This window comes from Bos taurus, chromosome 1 (assembly GCF_002263795.3).
Source record: "Bos taurus isolate L1 Dominette 01449 registration number 42190680 breed Hereford chromosome 1, ARS-UCD2.0, whole genome shotgun sequence".
NCBI lineage: Eukaryota > Metazoa > Chordata > Mammalia > Artiodactyla > Bovidae > Bos > Bos taurus.
The window spans coordinates 65,335,443-65,353,873 of record NC_037328.1 but is presented as its reverse complement, the minus strand read 5'-3'; the positions used below and the strand labels follow the sequence as shown (position 1 = coordinate 65,353,873).

The window sequence follows — 18,431 nt, the reverse complement described above, 5'->3', positions numbered from 1 at the left end:
CTTTCACTCTTCATGAAGTGGTTCTTACATGAAAGGAGTTACTCACTGCTGCCTTGTCTTTTATGTTAGTTCCCCAGAAAGGGAAACTTCTCATTTACACTGAGTTTGGCAAGATGCTTGTTCAGCCCAACGAGATCTGCGTCATTCAGGTTGGTGATGTGTCCCCCTCTCCTCCCAGCTTCTCCCTAATTTGGGAGCAATCAGATGTTGCAGCTGCTGCTATTTCTAACTCTGAAATTTCTCTATCATGTCTGGGCAATGGGGAGGGAGTTTGAGTTATACAGAAGGCTCCCTGTGTAGAAGGATTAAGCAGCCTTCTGTGCCTACTTTGTTTTAAAATAGCACACAATCACAAAGCAAAGAGCATTGTCAATTTACTTTCCTTAATATTTCTGCACACTCTGGATGATACTCTGGAGGGGACAGAAGGCAGTGAAGATGGATTTCTTTAAATTTTGGTGAAATCAGGGCACTGTTATCTCTGAACCCAGTGAGAGTGTAGGCTAGAATTGGTTTGGGTCACATATGTGATTGGAGGTTAACTTTTTTTAACTCATCTTTCAGCTGGTCACCTCTCCAACATAGCTCAGCAGACTATAGAATTATTTGTGCATGTGAGGTTGGCTGTAGCTCTTGGGCAGCTTCTTTATAACTATAGGTATGACTGGTGAGAGCACACCAGTGTCTACTTTCTGTTCCAGAGAGGAATGCGGTTCAGCATCGATGTCTTCGAGGAGACTAGAGGCTACATCCTGGAGGTTTATGGAGTCCACTTCGAGTTGCCTGACCTGGGACCAATTGGTAAATCTTCAATGCAAGCTTCTAAGCCTGACTTGAGATATAGGACATGAATAATTGCATGAAAGTTAAACATCCATCTCTCCTCCTTATCTCACTCAAACTACAACTTTCCTCTCTAGACAACTTCTTCTCCAGACCAAGTGTCATTGGGAATTTCAGAACATATTAGAGTCCCCTGAACAATCACAGACGTCTTATTTCAGGCCTCTAAGTTCAGGGGCTCCAGGTGGTATAGTTGACCCATTTGATGAGATGATATGAGATGATAGCTTCATTAATTAGCTGGTCAGTGCACCAGTCCATCAGTTTGTCCCAGTTCCCATGTTGTGATGAGGGTAATGACCAGAACCACATCAAGGATGGCAAAAGCCTCTTCCCATCACATACATGCATAACAGAGAACAACCCAGCCCAACTCACAATAAATCTTTCTCTAGAATAGTATACAGACCATTGGAGAGCAAGACAATCTGTAATAGATTTCAGGTTATACAGTGTCAACCCTAGAGGATATAAAGTCTGGGTTGCTGTGAGCCAAGTTTCCAGGAACAGCTTCTTAACAATCATAAGTTGATGGAAAGTTGAGGAGAAATAAAGAGGCGAGGAGGAGAAGGGGATGACAGAGGATGAGATGGTTAGATGGCATCACTGACTCAATGGACATGGGTTTGGGTGGACTCTGGGAGTTGGTGATGGACAGGGAGGCCTGGCGTGCTGCGATTCATGGGGTTGCAAAGAGTCAGACATGACTAAGCGACTGAACTGAACTGAAAGAGGAAAGGGACCAGTTTAAGAAAAAGTGTACAAGTGGGAGTGGATTTTGTAGATAGAAGAAAGATCATTTTCTTGTCAGTGGCTTGTGTGTAGACAATAAAGTGGGAAAAACCATAATAATGGCAGGGGCTATGTGGCTATGGAAAGGGGAAATGGACTGAAAAAAAGTCAGTCTATGGATGTCACATTCCTACTGAGCATCTTCTACAAAATCTACATACTTAAGAGTCCAAAAGTGTGCCTCACTCAGTGCTGTGAAGGAGCTAGAAATCACAGCCTCCATGAGGCAAATGAAAACCTTCCAAAGTGAACCAAGGTCCCCCACCCACAATTCTTCTGGCAAGCTGGAGGCAAAGAGAGCAGGATCTGAGAAGTGGAGGTGGTAGGAGGGGATGTTCTCAAACCATCTCTCGAGTGACAGGAGTGGTTGGGGAAATCGGCCCTTGGTTTCATCTTTGGCGTGTTTGCTGAAGGTGGTGGCCACACCTCCCAGCTCTTCCCTTTCCTTGTCAACAGATTTTTTAAGAGCAAAACAGGGACAGGCCAGCATGTGCCTTCTGGTCAGTCCCCTGGGGGATCCAGATAGTCAGAGGAAGGTGGGAGGCAGCCGAGAGGCAGCTGGAGCCACGGTGGGCCGTCTGTCATCCTGCTCTCCATCCGCTCTTCCCACTTTGGTCTGGTTTCCTGCTGCTCCACAGCCAGCAGAGCCTCCAGGTGCCATGCCACATGTACCCTCTGGAAAAAATATATAATTGACTAACCAGCTGGGGGCCTATTTTTTTTTAACCCCAGGAACTAGAAATGATAAAACACTCCCTAGGTCTCTCCTCTCAGAGTTAAATTATGTTTTTGCACTTAGATTTTTCATTTCTGATCTTCTGATTTATTTTCTTTCTCTGGAGGGAACACTCACAAAGCAAAGGTGAGCAGGCAGGTCTCCCTCAGTGGCAGACAGATTTGTCAGGCTGCAGAGCAATGTTGCAGACGTGGACTGATTCTGAGTCCTGTCTAAGGAGCAGAGGCGTGCCTGAGGCTACAGTGTGTAACCTTCTCCTTCTCAAGGACTGTCGATGAGTTCTAGAGTTGTCAGAGTTTTATTAGGAAAAAAGCTCTAGTATTCTATCATATCTTCCCTTTTCCTCTTTTCTACTCTCTTCCTCTCTTCCCCTCCCGTCCCCTATAGTGGTAAGGTAATGCATGGAAAATGTTTATAAACCATATTCACTCTACAACTTTAGGAGGTAATGCTGGTGAAGATATTTTCAGGATTTCTTTTTCTGAACAAATTTCTTGGGTCCTCCTTGAAAGGTACCAGACTGGGATTCCAATGAGTCTTTCAACAAGGATAGCAAATTGTGGAGTGGCTTTTGACGTGGAAGAAAGCCCTTTCTCTTTGTGCAACAGTGGCATCATTCCTGTGTGATTTCAGAAGTATCTAAAAGACTTTTGGGTCATTATATTCTAGGAGCCAATGGCTTGGCCAATCCTCGTGATTTCCTGATACCTGTTGCCTGGTATGAAGATCGCCAAGTGCCAGGTGGTTACACTGTGATTAATAAATACCAGGGCAAGCTATTTGCTGCCAAACAGGTAAAGTAAGTGGCTTGACAGGCAGGGGAAGGAATGAATAATTATTAAGCACATTCTGATTGCCAGGGCTTGTGCTAAGTATTTATATACATTATTTCATCTTTACTACATCACTAAGATATTACAATAAGGTACTATTCGCCCTGTTTGTAGTCAGGAAAACAGTCCAGGTAGTGATAACTTACCAAATGTCACAGTAAATGACAGAATCAGCATTCAAACCCATATCTTTCTGACTCCAAAGGTCATGCTGTTTCTATTCATCAAGCAATAAAAAACCCCACAATACCTAGGTCTCTATAACTGGTGGGGGAACATAATAAACAGGCAGGGAGGTACGGCCTGAAAAGGAAAATTAATTTATAGCAGTTCATCTAAGACTTATATTTATCAATAGTCACCATATTTCAAATACAAGCAATGACTGATAGAAAACAAGCAAAACTCAGTTAATTAGTTTGACTTGGTTGATAGCACCAGACTGGTAAACTCAGGAGATAAGCAAAGGCATTATCTATAGCCATACCACCCGGAACATGACCAATTTCAATTGATAAACAAAGGCATAGATAATAATAATTTTAAAATAATAATATAATATGTAATATACATTATTACCTAACTTACTGGATATATAATGTAGTAGAATAAAGTAACCATGTAATAAAAATAATCCAAAGATCTGTTCTATTTACCATTATTCATTTGATTTATTTTTGCCCATTTAACTTATTGCTTATATGTTGCTAAGGCATGTTATTTTCTTTGGACAGCAACTAGAAGGTATGCTAACCAGCAGAGGCCAATCAGTTTTGCATTTAAAATTAACTTCTGAGGGTTAATTGCCGTCCTCATTGATTCATAGTCACCCTCGTATTCTCTGGATTGGATTTCTTAAAATGCAATTCAGAGACTATTTGCATCAGAAATTCTCAGGGTGGCTTATTTAAAATGCACATGCTTAGATACTACTCCAGCCTGGCATAAATGATAACCTCTGGAAATTCAGTGTGGAAATCACATTCATTTAAAGCATATTCCCTGTATTGTATATGATATACATTTGACAGAGAAGCACCATTCTAGAGGCGGCCAGCAGCTCCATGGATTTCCACTTTCTAAGTGAACTCTATGAAAGTCGTTCTCCCTTGTGTGCCATGATCTGTGCCCTGGGAGACTGACCTCCATGGACTGTATCACCTGGACTCGCTAGCCTAACTACCTTCCTATAACAGAACAGCGATCCTCTCTTAGGGCAGACCCAAGAAGCATCACCTTAGGATTGCTCTGAAATCTCAAGTCCTTGGGGCTGGAACTCTTAGAGAACTCCTCACCATCCTCACTCATCAACCCAGGAACTAAATCTACCAGATGCTCCTCTGAGAGGTAGTTACCTGGAGAGCAGTCACAGCCAGTGCCTGCCCTCAGCACTGGAAACCCAGACAGTGGCCCAGATTGTCAGAGAATTGCTGGCAGCCACAGATTCTCACCATTGCATTAATATTGTTGAAAAGGCACTACCTGGCTGTGCTTCTGCTGCACATGTGATCAGAGGCAGCTGTAGCTTAGGAACTGGAAGAATAGGGTCAGTGGCTTAGGGAGGACAGTTTGAGAGAAAGTAAAGCAACCATAGGATGATTCAGGGTGATATTTCTCCCAAAGGATGGTATTATTAAGTTATGCAAACAGAATCAAATCAAGAAAGAGACAGTAATGTCAAGTACAAACTGAAGAATCATAGCTATAAAAGTATTATGTGCTAAAATCACCCTTTCCTGCTTTTTCTTTTTGTTGATCAGGATGTCTCCCCATTCAATGTTGTGGCTTGGCATGGGAATTACACCCCCTACAAGTACAACTTGGAGAACTTTATGGTCATCAATTCAGTGGCCTTTGACCACGCAGTAAGTCTGGCCCATGGAGGAACCCTGGGGAGAGGGTACCTTTAGGTTGGAGAGGTCCACAGTAGATACCTGGTGTTCACAGACTCAACTTTTCCAGTGTTGCCTTGGAAGCTTGAGACTTAAGTCATTTGTCATTGTGTTGACAGGAATTTGAATCATCTGCTGCAAGGCTTCAGTGAAGGAGTAAATAACCTACCAGAGGGAGATCCAGACTAGACACTCAACATTCACCCTGCCACACAGCTCAGTTCTCTACAGGGTACTCACAGTAACTTTCCTTCCTGGCTAAGAATACGATTTCTTCCTAGACAATGTATCCCAGTAAGAAAACCAACTGCTAATGTCAGTGATGGAGTATTTGATAAAGGAAAATTCCTAAATTTGGAAATTTCTCTGTCCTGCTCATAAATACCAAAGGTCTGCCTGCCCACTTCAGAGCTTCCACTCCTGGCTCTTTTTAGCTGAGATGGGATTGACAGCTCTCTTCTGAAGTTACTCGTAACATTCAGTGCTTGAATTTAAACCAAAGAAATTCTAGAGTATGAACTCGGTCATATTTTTCACTCAATCAGGGACTGCAAATAGGTCCCCAGTCTACAGTGCAGGCTCCCAAGGACCCACTTCCATGATAAAGTGCTAGTTCTGAGATCCTGGGGGAAAGTTCACTTTGCATAATAGATTAACTTAGCCCACAACCTAGAGGGGCAATTAGAGCAGAAGTCAAAGAATCAAAGACAAAACGATTACTCTAAGCCAGTTCAGCTTACCTCTTGGGACTCAAAACTACCTTTCTGAAGAGCAGCAACTCGATAAAATCAAGAGACAAGAAAATGAGGCATCATGCCCAAAGCAGCAAAAAAAGGATCCTGAGACACTGAAAGAGCTTTTTTTGAGCCTCACTGCCTTTTAACAGTTTCAGATCATTTCTCATGACAGATGAAGAAGTATTCATTCTTGCAGCATTAAGGGTTTCTTGGCTTGCATTTACACAGACAGTTTCCTTTGTACTGCAGCTATAGTCATTTTCCCAAAATTCAGACCTGATCTTTCTAACACTACATTAGAAACCTTTGCAGGTTCCCTGTGGTTTAGGATTAAGTCTGAGCTTTGAAGCGTGGTGTCCTATGCTCTTCACCATCTGGCCCTGGACTTATTTCCCAGGACCACCTCTGCTCCTCTCCCTCCTGCTAATGCACTCTGAGCTTTAGCTTTCTTGCTTCTTAACAAAATCTCTGTGCATTTTGACGTCTTTCCTGTTTTCTATGCTTAAAATGCCTTTTTGCCTTTTCCTTCCTTTCCTTCCCTTCCCTTTCTTTTTTCCTACCTTCTTCCTTCCCTCCCTTCCTTATTCCCTCTCTTTTTCTTTCTTTCTGCATTCATTCTTCAGGACCCACCTCAAATATCACCTCCTTTGTGAAGCCTTCCCTGATCTTCTCAGGAAGAGATACGCACTCTGTACCCCTTTGGCTCTCTATTTACAAAGATAGATCGCTCTTGGCACCTTGCTGTGATTCTTCAGACACTTGTTTCGTTACTCCTTCTGTCCCCATCACACACACTTGCCGCCGCCACCAGTGGTGCTGAAGGGCCAGGAATAGAGTTCAATCATCTTTGAATCCCCAACCCTCACATGACATCAGAAAGCAGACCTGATCACACTGATTGCCATTAAATTTGAATCTCAATCTTTCCACCGAAAGAGTCTAACGTTCTTTACAAATCATAATATTGTCCCCCAACCTATTCCCTTCTACACTACCACCTCCCAGATGAGTGACATATTAATATTTTAGGCCTGAGAGTCAAACAAGGGTAAAAAAGCCATGAGGATACCGTCTGGAATCTCAGTGATTGCTCCAAAGAGATGTGCATCCTACATCTATCCCAACACTCAGATATTATTTCTATTTCCACCTCACTCTGAGCATCCCTTCTGCCAAGAGCTCCCTGCAGCACATGCCAGCTCCAGTCACTCTGACCTGAGGTTGGGAGGCAGGCACTGCCGGTTCTCAGACCCACAGGGTAGTACTTACATGAAATGAGGGCTCAGCAGGGTGAAAAAGCTGCTCAGAATCCCCTTAGCTGCTGTTAATTCCTTTTGCTTCAAGCACAGCAGGAGGGGAAAGTCAGATGAGTGATTACTGCACCTCGATGACAAGCCCAGACTTCATAGCCTGGCCTGCAGTTTGATCAGAAATTACAGTGTCACTTGAAAACCCCTTCAGCATGGGGGATGTGTGTCATTGTTGGTCACCTCCCCCTTCATCGTGTCTTCAGGCTCTCCTTGTCCTTCCTTTCCCAGGACCCATCCATTTTCACGGTATTGACTGCTAAGTCTGTACGCCCTGGAGTGGCCATCGCTGATTTTGTCATCTTCCCACCTCGATGGGGGGTTGCTGATAAGACCTTCAGGCCTCCTTATTACCACAGTAAGTCATTTTGCAAGTTACATTTGGGAAAAAAAGAAAGAGAGAGAGACAGCTGAGTGGTCAACATGACCCCTGGGGAACACTGCTAGAGGTATTTCTAGAGGCAGGATGTCCTGCCCTGGCTGCAGTTCAGAATCCTGCCTCCCAAGGCCCAGTGCTGCTCCCTAGACTGTTAGCTTCTTAAACATCACAACTTGTGATGTTTGGCATCAAGTTGGCAGTGGCATGTTGACTCTAAGGAGAAAACCCTGTGTAATGCCTAGAGCCCAGTTCCTCTGGCCCCTAAGAGAGGCATAAAGGCTGGTAAAGCTTGAAGCAAGACATTTCTTTACATTTCAGATGTAAAGGGAGGAGGATCTGTGGGCTGTTGTTGCTTAGTTAGTTGTTTGGGGAAAGTTCATTATCTAAGTCTGACTCAAGGGCCAATAAAGTGTGCCTTCTCCAATGGTTTTGAAAGGGAAAAGCAGATTGCAGTCCACACCAGGGGATGGATCCTATTCTAGAAGCAGTTTCTGCAAAGCAGTTGTTGTCTAGAACAGAACTTATCAAATCTATTATTTTAATTTTATTAATATTATTTTTATTTGGTGAAAAGTGAAAGTGTTAGTTGCTCAGTCATGTCTGACTCTTTGCAACCCTGTGGACTGTAGCCAACCAGGCTTTTCTGTCCACGGAATTCTCCAGGCAAGAATACTGGAATGGGTAGCCATTCCGTTCTTCAGGGGATCTTCCTGACCCAGGGATTGAACCCAGGTCTCCTGCATTACAGGCAGATTCTTTACTGGCTGAGCCACCAGGGAAGTTAAAAATTATTGACCCTTTCTTTATGACTCTGTAATAAGTTCTTCAAAAATATTAACACATTTAATTCTCATAACTGTTGTGAGAGATAGGTATCATTATCCTTTTTTTTTTTTTTTTAAGAAGATGCAACTGAGCTGTGAAGGATCAAGGCCTCACAGCTAGTTAAGTGGTGGAGTCAGTGAAGTACAGGTGAAGTACTGGACATGAAGACAGTCCGATGCCAGAGCAGACAGTCATGGGCATTAATGGATGTCCCCAGCACAGTGCCCAGTGCATGATATGCATCCAATAAATATTTATTTAGCAAGTGAATGCATCACCAAGAATGAATAAAGTTAACTCATGGTGTACTTAATGAAGGTGGCATTTTTAATTGTGCAGTAGCTAGCTATAAATTCAACCTAAATGTCAATGCACAATTCTCCTTTCTGGAGATTGCACTTTTGTACACAGAGTTCTGGAAAGACTCTGAGGTGCATTTCAGCTGTAACATTCTTTAAAAAAAAAAAAAAAAAGCCCCTTTCTTTAGTTAACCTCAGCACTTTCTGTCTCTCTGAGGCTTTTCTCTATATGTGCCCAGGTGCCAGGGCTTTGACTAAAATGAGCATTGTAGGTGTTTGCAGAGGGTGGAGGACAAAGGCCTTCAGAATGGAAGAAGTTTACTTCATGGTCAAATGTCAGCATCGCCTTTTTCAGGTGACATCAGCTGAAAAGGATGCAATTGGTTTAACGCTTCAAAGACACCAGATACTTTGTGAATAGAGATATAACAAATTTTGTCCTTTCTGAGAAATATCACAGCCATCAAAGCCCATCACATGTCCTAACTGTTCTCCTCCTAGAAGTTAGTCCCCTAGAGGACCTGTTGTCAAGGCGAGAGGCTTGGTCTGGATTATAGTCTGACTCTCACATACTAATCCTTGGTACTTCCCTATTTCACATAGTTCTGTATGGAGGGGGCTGTATGTGCCAGAGGCACTGGTTTTCAAATTTTAACATATGTCAGTGTCACCTGGAGAGTTACAATATAGATTCCTTGGACCCACCCTCAGAATACCCAGTGTAGGGCCTGAGAATCTGTGGGTTGTTTTTTTTTTTTTTTCCTAATTGGAGTATAATTGCTTTCCCATGTTGTGTTAGTTTCTGCTGTACAATGAAGTGAATCAGCTAGATGTATCCATCTATCCTCTCCCTCTTGGACCTCCCTCCATGAGAATTTGCATTTGTAACAAATTCCTGAGTGATGTTAATGCAGCTGTTCCAGGAACCACACTTTGAGAGCATTCAGTTCAGTTCAGTTCAGTCGCTCAGTCGTGTCCGACTCTTTGAGACCCCATGAATCACAGCACGCCAGGCCTCCCTGTCCATCACCAACTCCCGGAGATCACTCAGACTCACGTCCATTGAGTCAGTGATGCCATCCAGCCATCTCATCCTCTGTCGTCCCCTTCTCCTCCTGCCCCCAATCCCTCCCAGCATCAGAGTCTTTTCCAATGAGTCAACTCTTCGCATGAGGCGGCCCAAGTTTTGGAGTTTCAGCTTCAGCATCCGTCCTTCCAGTGAATATTCAGGACTGATCTCCTTTAGAATGGACTGGTTGGATCTCCTTGCAGTCCAAGAGACTCTCAAGAGTCTTCTCCAACACCACAGTTCGAAAGCATCAATTCTTCGGCGCTCAGCTTTCTTCACAGTCCAACTCTCACATCCATACATGACCACTGGAAAAACCATAGCCTTGACTAGACGGACCTTTGTTGGCAAAGTAATGTCTCTGCTTTTGAATATGCTATCTAGGTTGGTCATAACTTTCCTTCCAAGGAGTAAGCGTCTTTTAATTTCATGGCTGCAATCACCATCTGCAGTGATTTTGGAGCCCCATAAAATAAAGTCTGACACTTAAGAGCATAAGGGGATATAAAAATCACTTATTAGTAGAATGCTTTTTTAAAAAATTTCTCACTATCAGAGAGTTGAATTAGTTGGTGTTGAGGTGGAACCTAAGAATCTGCAATTTGAACTAGCGAGTCAGGGGTTCTGATGCCGGAGCTCTACAGACCACACGCTGAAATATGCACGTGGCCTGGGGCTTGTCTTCCCCATCCAGGTTCCCTACTCTGCTACAGCACTCAACCCACTGAGTGACTTCAGTTTGTAATTCAGGCTTCCTGAAACAAGTGACCTCATGAAATACCTCTTATAACTTCTCTTTTATAAAGAACTCTGAAATAAATTTGGCTCGGGAGAGACAGATCTCAGAAAGGCTTGATTGCCCTGAGTTAGTTGGAAAAGCCACAGAACCCTGAGTTAGAAATTATTTTTTACCAGAGACATTAAAAATAATGCTTTAGCAATAATCAAAATCTTTGCTACTTTGATGTGACTTTACAGAAGTGGAGAATGATTTCTGTAGAAATATTGCCTCCAGTCATCTTAATGCACCTTAGTCAACTGGATTCAGCATTAATCAAAAAGGCAAGGTCTACCTTCCCACTGTCCTTTGAAATATAGAAAATGATGTAGAAATGTCATCACCAACTCACTGCTACCTAAATTCATATTCAGATCAAAGCTGAATTCAGTCTTGCTCTCTTCTTAAAATTAAGCCTTGAAGGTGACCCTGAGGACACATACTAGATGGAGGAGTATGCCAGAATATTTAAGTCATGAGCAGAACTGCTTTTAAAATGTAGACTATATGCTTACAGTTAACTTTCCCCCCTCTATTTCTGCTTCATGGAGAAACAAATAGAGCTATAATCTGGGTCTTGCATCTTCTGCAGGGGCCTGCAGCAACATTTTGGGTTCTGGGCAAAATGGGTATGACTGTTTGGGCAGCTCCACAAAGAAGAGATGGGGACAACAGAGGATGAGATGGTTGGATGGCATCACCGACTCGATGGACATGAGTTTGAGCAAGCTCCAAGAGTTGGTGATAGACAGGGAAGCCTGGTGTGCTGCAGTCCATGGGGTCGCAAAGAGTCAGACATGACTGAACGACTGAACTGACTGACAAGTATTTTGGCACTTGGCTATATTCACACGTAGGAAAGAAGAGTGGAGTATTTATCATGTCAATGTTTAGCTTTGCAAGGTTTGCCAGTGCCATCCATATCTCTCTACTCTGTCTATGATTTGCAGTGTCAGCACTCTCACAGGACTGACTATGATTATGAGGAACATTAAAGAGGCTGCTTCTTACTCATTTCTATCACAGTACTTAGCACAGTGTCCATATATGCTGGTTAGATGGATAGGCAGATGAATAGGGAGGGGAATGGACAGATGAATGGATGGATGTATAGATGGGTAGATGTTTTCAAGGTGTTGTATTTCTTGAATTCTTGCTCTAAATAAAAAGCTTTGTTTAAACAGAAATGTGAGATAGAAAGAGTGGGAACATGGTGATTTTTGTCAAATTTTGTTGATTCCAGGAGGCACAACTAGGACCAAAATACTCAACTTACATGAAAGCAAATTTCCAATTGACTTGGGAGAACTTTCTAATACCCTGAGTCTTCAGTAATATGATAGGTTCCTTTGTTGAATAGAGCACTTCAATTCACAGGAGGCATACAGGTAATTTGTCAGGAAGGATATACAGGTTATTTCTGTATTGAGTAGAAGTAGGGAACCCCTTGGGCTTCCCTGGTGGCTCAGATGGTAAAGAATCTGGGTGCAATGCAGGAGACTGAGTTTGATCCCTGGGTTGGGAAGATCCCCTGGAGAAGGGAATGGCTACTCACTCCAGTATTCTTGCCTGGAGAATTCCATGGACAGAGGAGCCTGGCAGGCTACAGTCCATGCGGTCACAAAGAGTTGAATATGAATGAGCGACTAACACTTTCACTTTTTTTTCAGGGATCCTTTGCAGTATTAAGATTTTCAGGTTCTATGAAGAGAATGTCAATGGAAAAAGAATTAATCTAAGGAAGCATTTTGGAAAATGAAAGAATAAGATGATGTTATATTCAGATACAGAAGATATTTGTTAGAATATATAATATTTATGGATTAGATGTATAGATAATAAGATTTTTTTCACACAAATTATTATTTGATAATGGACTCCAGGTCCAGGGTTCTTTCCTTATATCACATTTCCATCAACACATACACACACACACACACACCCAGCTTTAATTTTCTAATTTGTAACCAGAAATATGGTGATGCCCTGTACTACTGTGAGGCTATTTGGGAAGGAATTCAGATCTGGGAAAGTGGATAATTTTTATATGGGGCTTGTAAGCCTAGATGATGGAGTACATTTACTCTTTATCACGATTTGCATGTTACTTATTATTAATATTCTTGTTTGGGCCCTACTTTTCTTTAGATCTAGCATAATTTCGTTCAGGCAGTGGAACCTAAGACCTCTGTTAATCTACATAGCCATGGAGTAGAGCTTTGCATACCAAGAATTCCACACTAATGAATGTTTTGTGGTTGTTTTCCTGTCTATCTATGTTCTTTATTATTTCTATGAAATTTTATGATTCTCCTCTCTTCTTGACATTCTGTGGAAATAATGTTTGAGAAGTCTAGGTGTTTCGGGTCCTTGCCTTGGATAATAAAAATACTGTTTCAATCTTCCCAGGGAACTGCATGAGTGAATTCATGGGACTCATCAAAGGTCACTATGAGGCAAAGCAAGGTGGATTTCTGCCAGGGGGAGGCAGCCTGCACAGCCCAATGACTCCCCATGGGCCTGATGCCAACTGCTTTGAGAAGGCCAGCAAAGCCAAGCTGGCACCTGAGAGGATTGCTGATGGCACCATGGTAAGCAAGTTAGATATGAGGCTCTGCTGGCCTCTGGGATCCCCAACCTTGTTGCGAGGAATGGCTATTTTTTATTTCTCCAAAGTTACAGAGAAGTCTGGAGAGGAGAGTGTCTGTCTGTATGTTCCTACTTGTGTATGCACACACCCTTTTGTGTATACTAGATCCCTGGTGTGTTAGGGTAAAAAGAGCTTTGTACTTGGAGTCAGGTCTAGGTTTGAATTCTAGCTCTTGTTTCCTGTGTGACCTTGAGGAATTTACGTAACTTCCCTGTGATTCGTTTTCTCCATCTGTAGAAAAGGTAGGGCATCCAGTGCAGCTGGTGTGATCTAACCCTGCTGACTGCGCCACACTGTTCAGACCAAAGGGGGACATTGTTAATACTGTGTCAGGAGTCTTCCCTTATCTGTATGTGGCCCTGTAATATATATTATATACATATATATGTTCTGTCTCAGAGTCACCTCCTGCTTTTTGAAGTCATCCTCCAGGACCACAGCAGCAGGGTTTGCAGGATGTCACTTATAGCTGGTTTCTCAAGCCCAGGAGGGTCAGGAAGCCTTTGCCTGACTATAGTCAGGGCTTGTGAGCAGCAGTTCTCTCATTTTCTTTTGCTCTCCTTTGTAAAGGGATGAAACTGATGGGATTTAAAAGCTATTTTGTATTCCTCCTGTGTCACGCTGTAAACATTGAAACTGAACACAGTTGCAGTTGGCTGCGGTACTTGATTTCATTTTATTTTTGCATTCTTGGAGATAGAGTTTATGAACCACAAGGAGTAATTTTATGCGAAATCATATGCAAACTTGCTTTACATTTTTAAACCAATGCCTTCAATGTTACCTGACTTTAAAATCTATAGCACAGACCGGCCTGACTCCATGCCCAGCTTGCAAACTACCTAAGCAGAGAGCTTATCTGCCCCTCTACCCAACGCAACGCAGATTGCTTTCAGTCCCAACTCAAGGACCAGAGTCCATGAAGCTTATCTTCAGGGGCAGGGTGTGAGTCCCATCTGCCAGACCTCAGCTCCGTTTCCCCTTGCAAGGGCCTCTGCAGTTTCTGTAGAACACTTTGATCTCTGTGCGAGAGCTCTATGAGATACTCATCATCTTAAGCTACTACCTCCAAAAGTTCCTGGGGGTACACAGGCTATCCGATAGTCACCACTTAGCAACCTTGAGTGCACAACCTGGCTTTGGATAATGTTACCAGGGAGCAGTGTTCTGCAACAGTGAAGCACAGGACAGGGCTGTTTTTATGAGGAACAAGACTTTGGGTCTCCCTCCCCATTTCCCATTATGTAATTTGGATCCAGGCTCATCCATATGCCTTATCCTTATACTACTTTGGAATAAATTAACTTCATAATACTGCCTTCATAGCTCAGCTGGGATGGGGCTTTGTTAGTCCAGTCAGACAGGAAGTCTCCTAAGAAGCCGTTAGCAAAGAGACAACAATAATTATGTCCATAATAATGATCTTTATATCTGAATAGTGCTTTATAACATGCCCAACACCTCACATCAAGCTTGTCATGTGAAGTCAAGCAGGGTCCATCATCTGTATCATTGTAGACAAAAAGAAGTTAATACATATTAGAATGTATGCCAGACATTAACAGGGGTTCTCTGAGTTGTGGCACAAAGAGAATTTTTATCTTCCTTTTGTCCATCTATATTTTTAGAATTTCCAACAATATGAGTACCTAAGAATTACAGGTTTTTGTTTTTTTTAAAGCCATAATTGGTCAGAAAATCAGCAGTAGGTGAAGCTGGAATGTCAAGGATGCACAGGGCACTTGCATATTCTTTCTGTTGCAGACAAAACCTGCCTGAACATAGAAGGATACCCACCATTCAGAACCTTCTTGGACAGGGCTTTTAAAAGTGCGACAGCCATTCCCGCTCCCTTCTTCCTGCCTCCTCAGTCACTCTTTTCCTTCTTTTCCCTTCCCTAGCCTATTTTTTTTCAGAGTCCTGCAAAAGAAAGGCTCAAATCCCAAATCTGCAACTTCTCATTACTACCACCTTAGACAGTCACTTCCCAGCTCTGAACCCCAGTTTCCTCATCTGTTAAATGGGAATTATGTTCTCCCTCACATGGACATAGCCACCGTAATGGCCCCTGAAAAGAATAATCCCAGGACTCTCCCACCTCTGCCCTTGGATCTAGCAAATTTAGCTCCATGGTGCTACAAGAACAATGTGATGCTTATGTGCCCAACTCCAGTTTAGTAAGAATAAAACTTGAGTGTCAGAGAAGCTGAGGGTTTCACACAAGCTATTACCCACTTGTAAATAGTAGGACCAGAGTCAGAACCCAAGGCTTGAGTATTTTCTCCTTACCATGCAAGCACATGTGATTTATTACTCAAAGAGTCTACCTACCCATATCGTCTCTCTTCACATCTAGTAAAATGTGTTTTATTATCTGCCTCACTTCCTCTTTCTTGTCTCCATCCGCATTCCCTACAGGCATTTATGTTTGAGTCTTCTCTAAATATCGCCGTCACCAAGTGGGGGCTGAAGACCTCTAATTGTCTGGATGAGAACTACTACAAATGCTGGGAACCTCTCAAGAGCCGCTTCACCCCCAATTCCAGGAACCCTGCAGAAACTAACTAATATCGGAGCATGATGCCATAGTTGAGAATGGATTTGTGTGATTTCCTTCAGAATCTCATGCCCTTTGGTGGTATTCGGGGAGGGGGTTGGTTTAAATGGGAACTCAGTTTCTCATAGTCAAGGAACTTAAACATTTTTAGAAATGTATTAAGTTCTGTCAGCCTAATTACTCAATAAATACTTGCTGGTGTTCTGTGAAATTGACAATTGATAATAATCAGGCATTGACGAGGCAGAGCTGGGGTGATGGGGAATGGGAGTCCACGCATTGGACCAAGTGATTAGGTTCTCCTGGAGTGAGAGGACAGGCAAAAGAACAGAAAGGAATGGGAAGTGGTATTTGTCACTACTTTGTAGTTTGGACACATTTCCCTCACTTTGTTGCCATAGTAGCAGTTTTGATATCCTACCAAATTTTTATTTAACACTGTGAAACGAGAGTCAGCTATGTATCGGGGCCTAAGAACTAGGGTTGCCAGATAAAATAAGATATCCAGTTAAATGTGAATTTCAGATAAATCACGAATAATTTTTAGTATACATCCTGTGCATTACTTGGATATACCTATACTAAAAATTATTTGTAGTTTATCTGAAATTCGAGTTTAACTGATATGCCTCTTTTTTTTTTTGCCTCGCTGCACAGCATGGGATCTCAGTTCCCTGACCAGGGATCGAACCCTCGCCTCCTGCACTAGAAAGACAGAGTCTTAACCACTGGACCCCTAAGGAAGTCCCACACCTGTGTTTTTATTTACTAAATTTGTCAATCCTATGAGGATATGGAGGTCAAGAGATAAGCATGGTCATTGCCCTTACAGAGATTATAGACAGGGAGACAAAATACACAAACAAAATAATTGCGAGTTGAGAAACATGCAAAGAAGAAAACAAATAGGAACTGAGATGGGAATGACGGGTGGGATGGGCACATCTTTCTTTAGGTCTTTGATGAAGTGACATTTAGCCAGACCTAAAGGATAGGACACCTAGGGCTTCCCTGGTGGCTCAGACAGTAAAGAATCCACCTGCAATGTGGGAGACCTGGGTTTGATCCCTGGGTCAGGAAGATCCCCTGGAGAAGGGAATGGCTACCCACTTCAGTATTCTTCCCTGGAGAATCCCATGTTGCAAAGAGTCGGACAGGACTTAGCAACTAAGCATGATATACAGGTGCTTTGGGAACTGGGAAAGGATAGGAAGGAGCAAGTCATAGGAAAAGTAGGGTTGCTCTGGGGTGGGGTGGGGAAAAGGAGCATTCCAAGAAGAAGCCTTGTGAATTTAAGGAACTAAAAGGAGAGTGAGTGTGGGGAGCCCAGGACCAGGCCATTGCAATAGTCCGGGCAAAAGACACCATTGTCCTGGACTAACGAAGTGGCGGCAGGGACCTAGTGGATAAATCCGTGAAAGCTTTGGACTAGACCTGAAAGAACTCGTTAGTGGACTGGATGTAAGGGGTGTGGGAAAGAGGAGTTGCAGATGGGGTGGGACTACTGTGGGTTTCTGGCAGTGGCATTTCTTGGTCTCAAATGGTGAGCTATCTTAGTAGCTGATGTGCCTTCCCAATGTTCCATACCATACTAAGACATCTTTATTAAAAATTAAACATTGTAAACTAGTAAGACAGTTAATATTTTTAAATAAAAATTTTTAAAATTTTTATTTATTTGCCCAGCATATGGGATCTTAGTTCTCTGGCCAGAGATTGAACCCATGCCCCCTGCACTGGAAGTGTGAAGTCTTAACCACTGGACCACCAGGGAAGTCCCCAGATAAATTTCTAAATTGACCACTACAGCAGGTTGCCAGTGACTCACCTAGACCCCATCAATGATCACCATCTTGTGTTGGCCAGCTGCTTCCAGTTGCCAGCAACACACTCACAATATTGCCTGAGGCCCAAAGCAGAACAAAAGTTCTGAGGAGTGAATGGCCCTGGACACAGTCCTCAACCACCAGAGTGGAAATTAGTGGATAAATTCGCTAGTTCTCTTGTTCCATACCTCTGAGGCTTGTGTTCAGCTGGGGTTCCTGGCAACTTTCAGAATGATTAAGCTTCACTGCCCAAAGTGGCAACTTCTGAAAACATATCCATTAGTAGCTTCCTTCCCTCTTATCTACCCACTCCCCTGTAGTGCTTGCTGGAATCTTCTCTCAAATAACCCCAAACCAGACAACCACTAAATGTTCCCAAATTCCAGCATTTATATAATGAGCTCACTCTAGCAGTGGCTCAGCAATAAATAAAGTGAAAGTGAAAGTGAGGTCGCTCAGTTGTATCCGACTCTTTGCGACCCCATGGACTGTAGCCTACCGTGCTCCTCCGGCCATGGGATTTTCCAGACAAGAGTACTGGAGTAGGTTGCCATTTCCTTCTCCAGGGGATCAAACCTGGGTCTTCCTCATTGCAAGCAGACGCTTTACCATCTGAGCCACCAGGGAAGTCCTCAGGAGTAAATAATCCGCCTGCAATGCAGGAGATGAAGGAGACTCGGATTAGATCCCTGAATTGGGAAGATCCCCTGGAGAAGGAAATGGCAACCCATTCAGTGTTCTTGCCTGAAGAATTCCACCGACAGAGGAGCCTGGCAGGATACAGTCATGGGATCACAAGTCAGACACGACTTAGCAACCCAACAACAACCCTCCTCTTATCCACAAACCTAGAATCTCACTGATTTTGGTTCACTCTGTTATCAGTGTGCTGGCAAAACCTTCCTAGA

The 18,431-nt window shown here is 43.0% G+C and overlaps 1 protein-coding gene across 1 annotated transcript in view; it reads left to right on the top strand.

Annotated features, from left to right (window-relative positions):
- Nucleotides 1-15,905, top strand: part of HGD (homogentisate 1,2-dioxygenase) — a 42,636-nt gene extending 26,731 nt beyond the window's left edge. The window contains 7 exon segments of the mRNA NM_001144852.1: nt 70-149; nt 702-801; nt 3,041-3,165; nt 4,965-5,069; nt 7,372-7,498; nt 12,900-13,081; nt 15,559-15,905. Coding sequence (NP_001138324.1) covers nt 70-149; nt 702-801; nt 3,041-3,165; nt 4,965-5,069; nt 7,372-7,498; nt 12,900-13,081; nt 15,559-15,708 — 869 coding nt within the window. The 3' untranslated portion in view covers nt 15,709-15,905.
- Nucleotides 15,906-18,431: the final 2,526 nt, after the last annotated feature.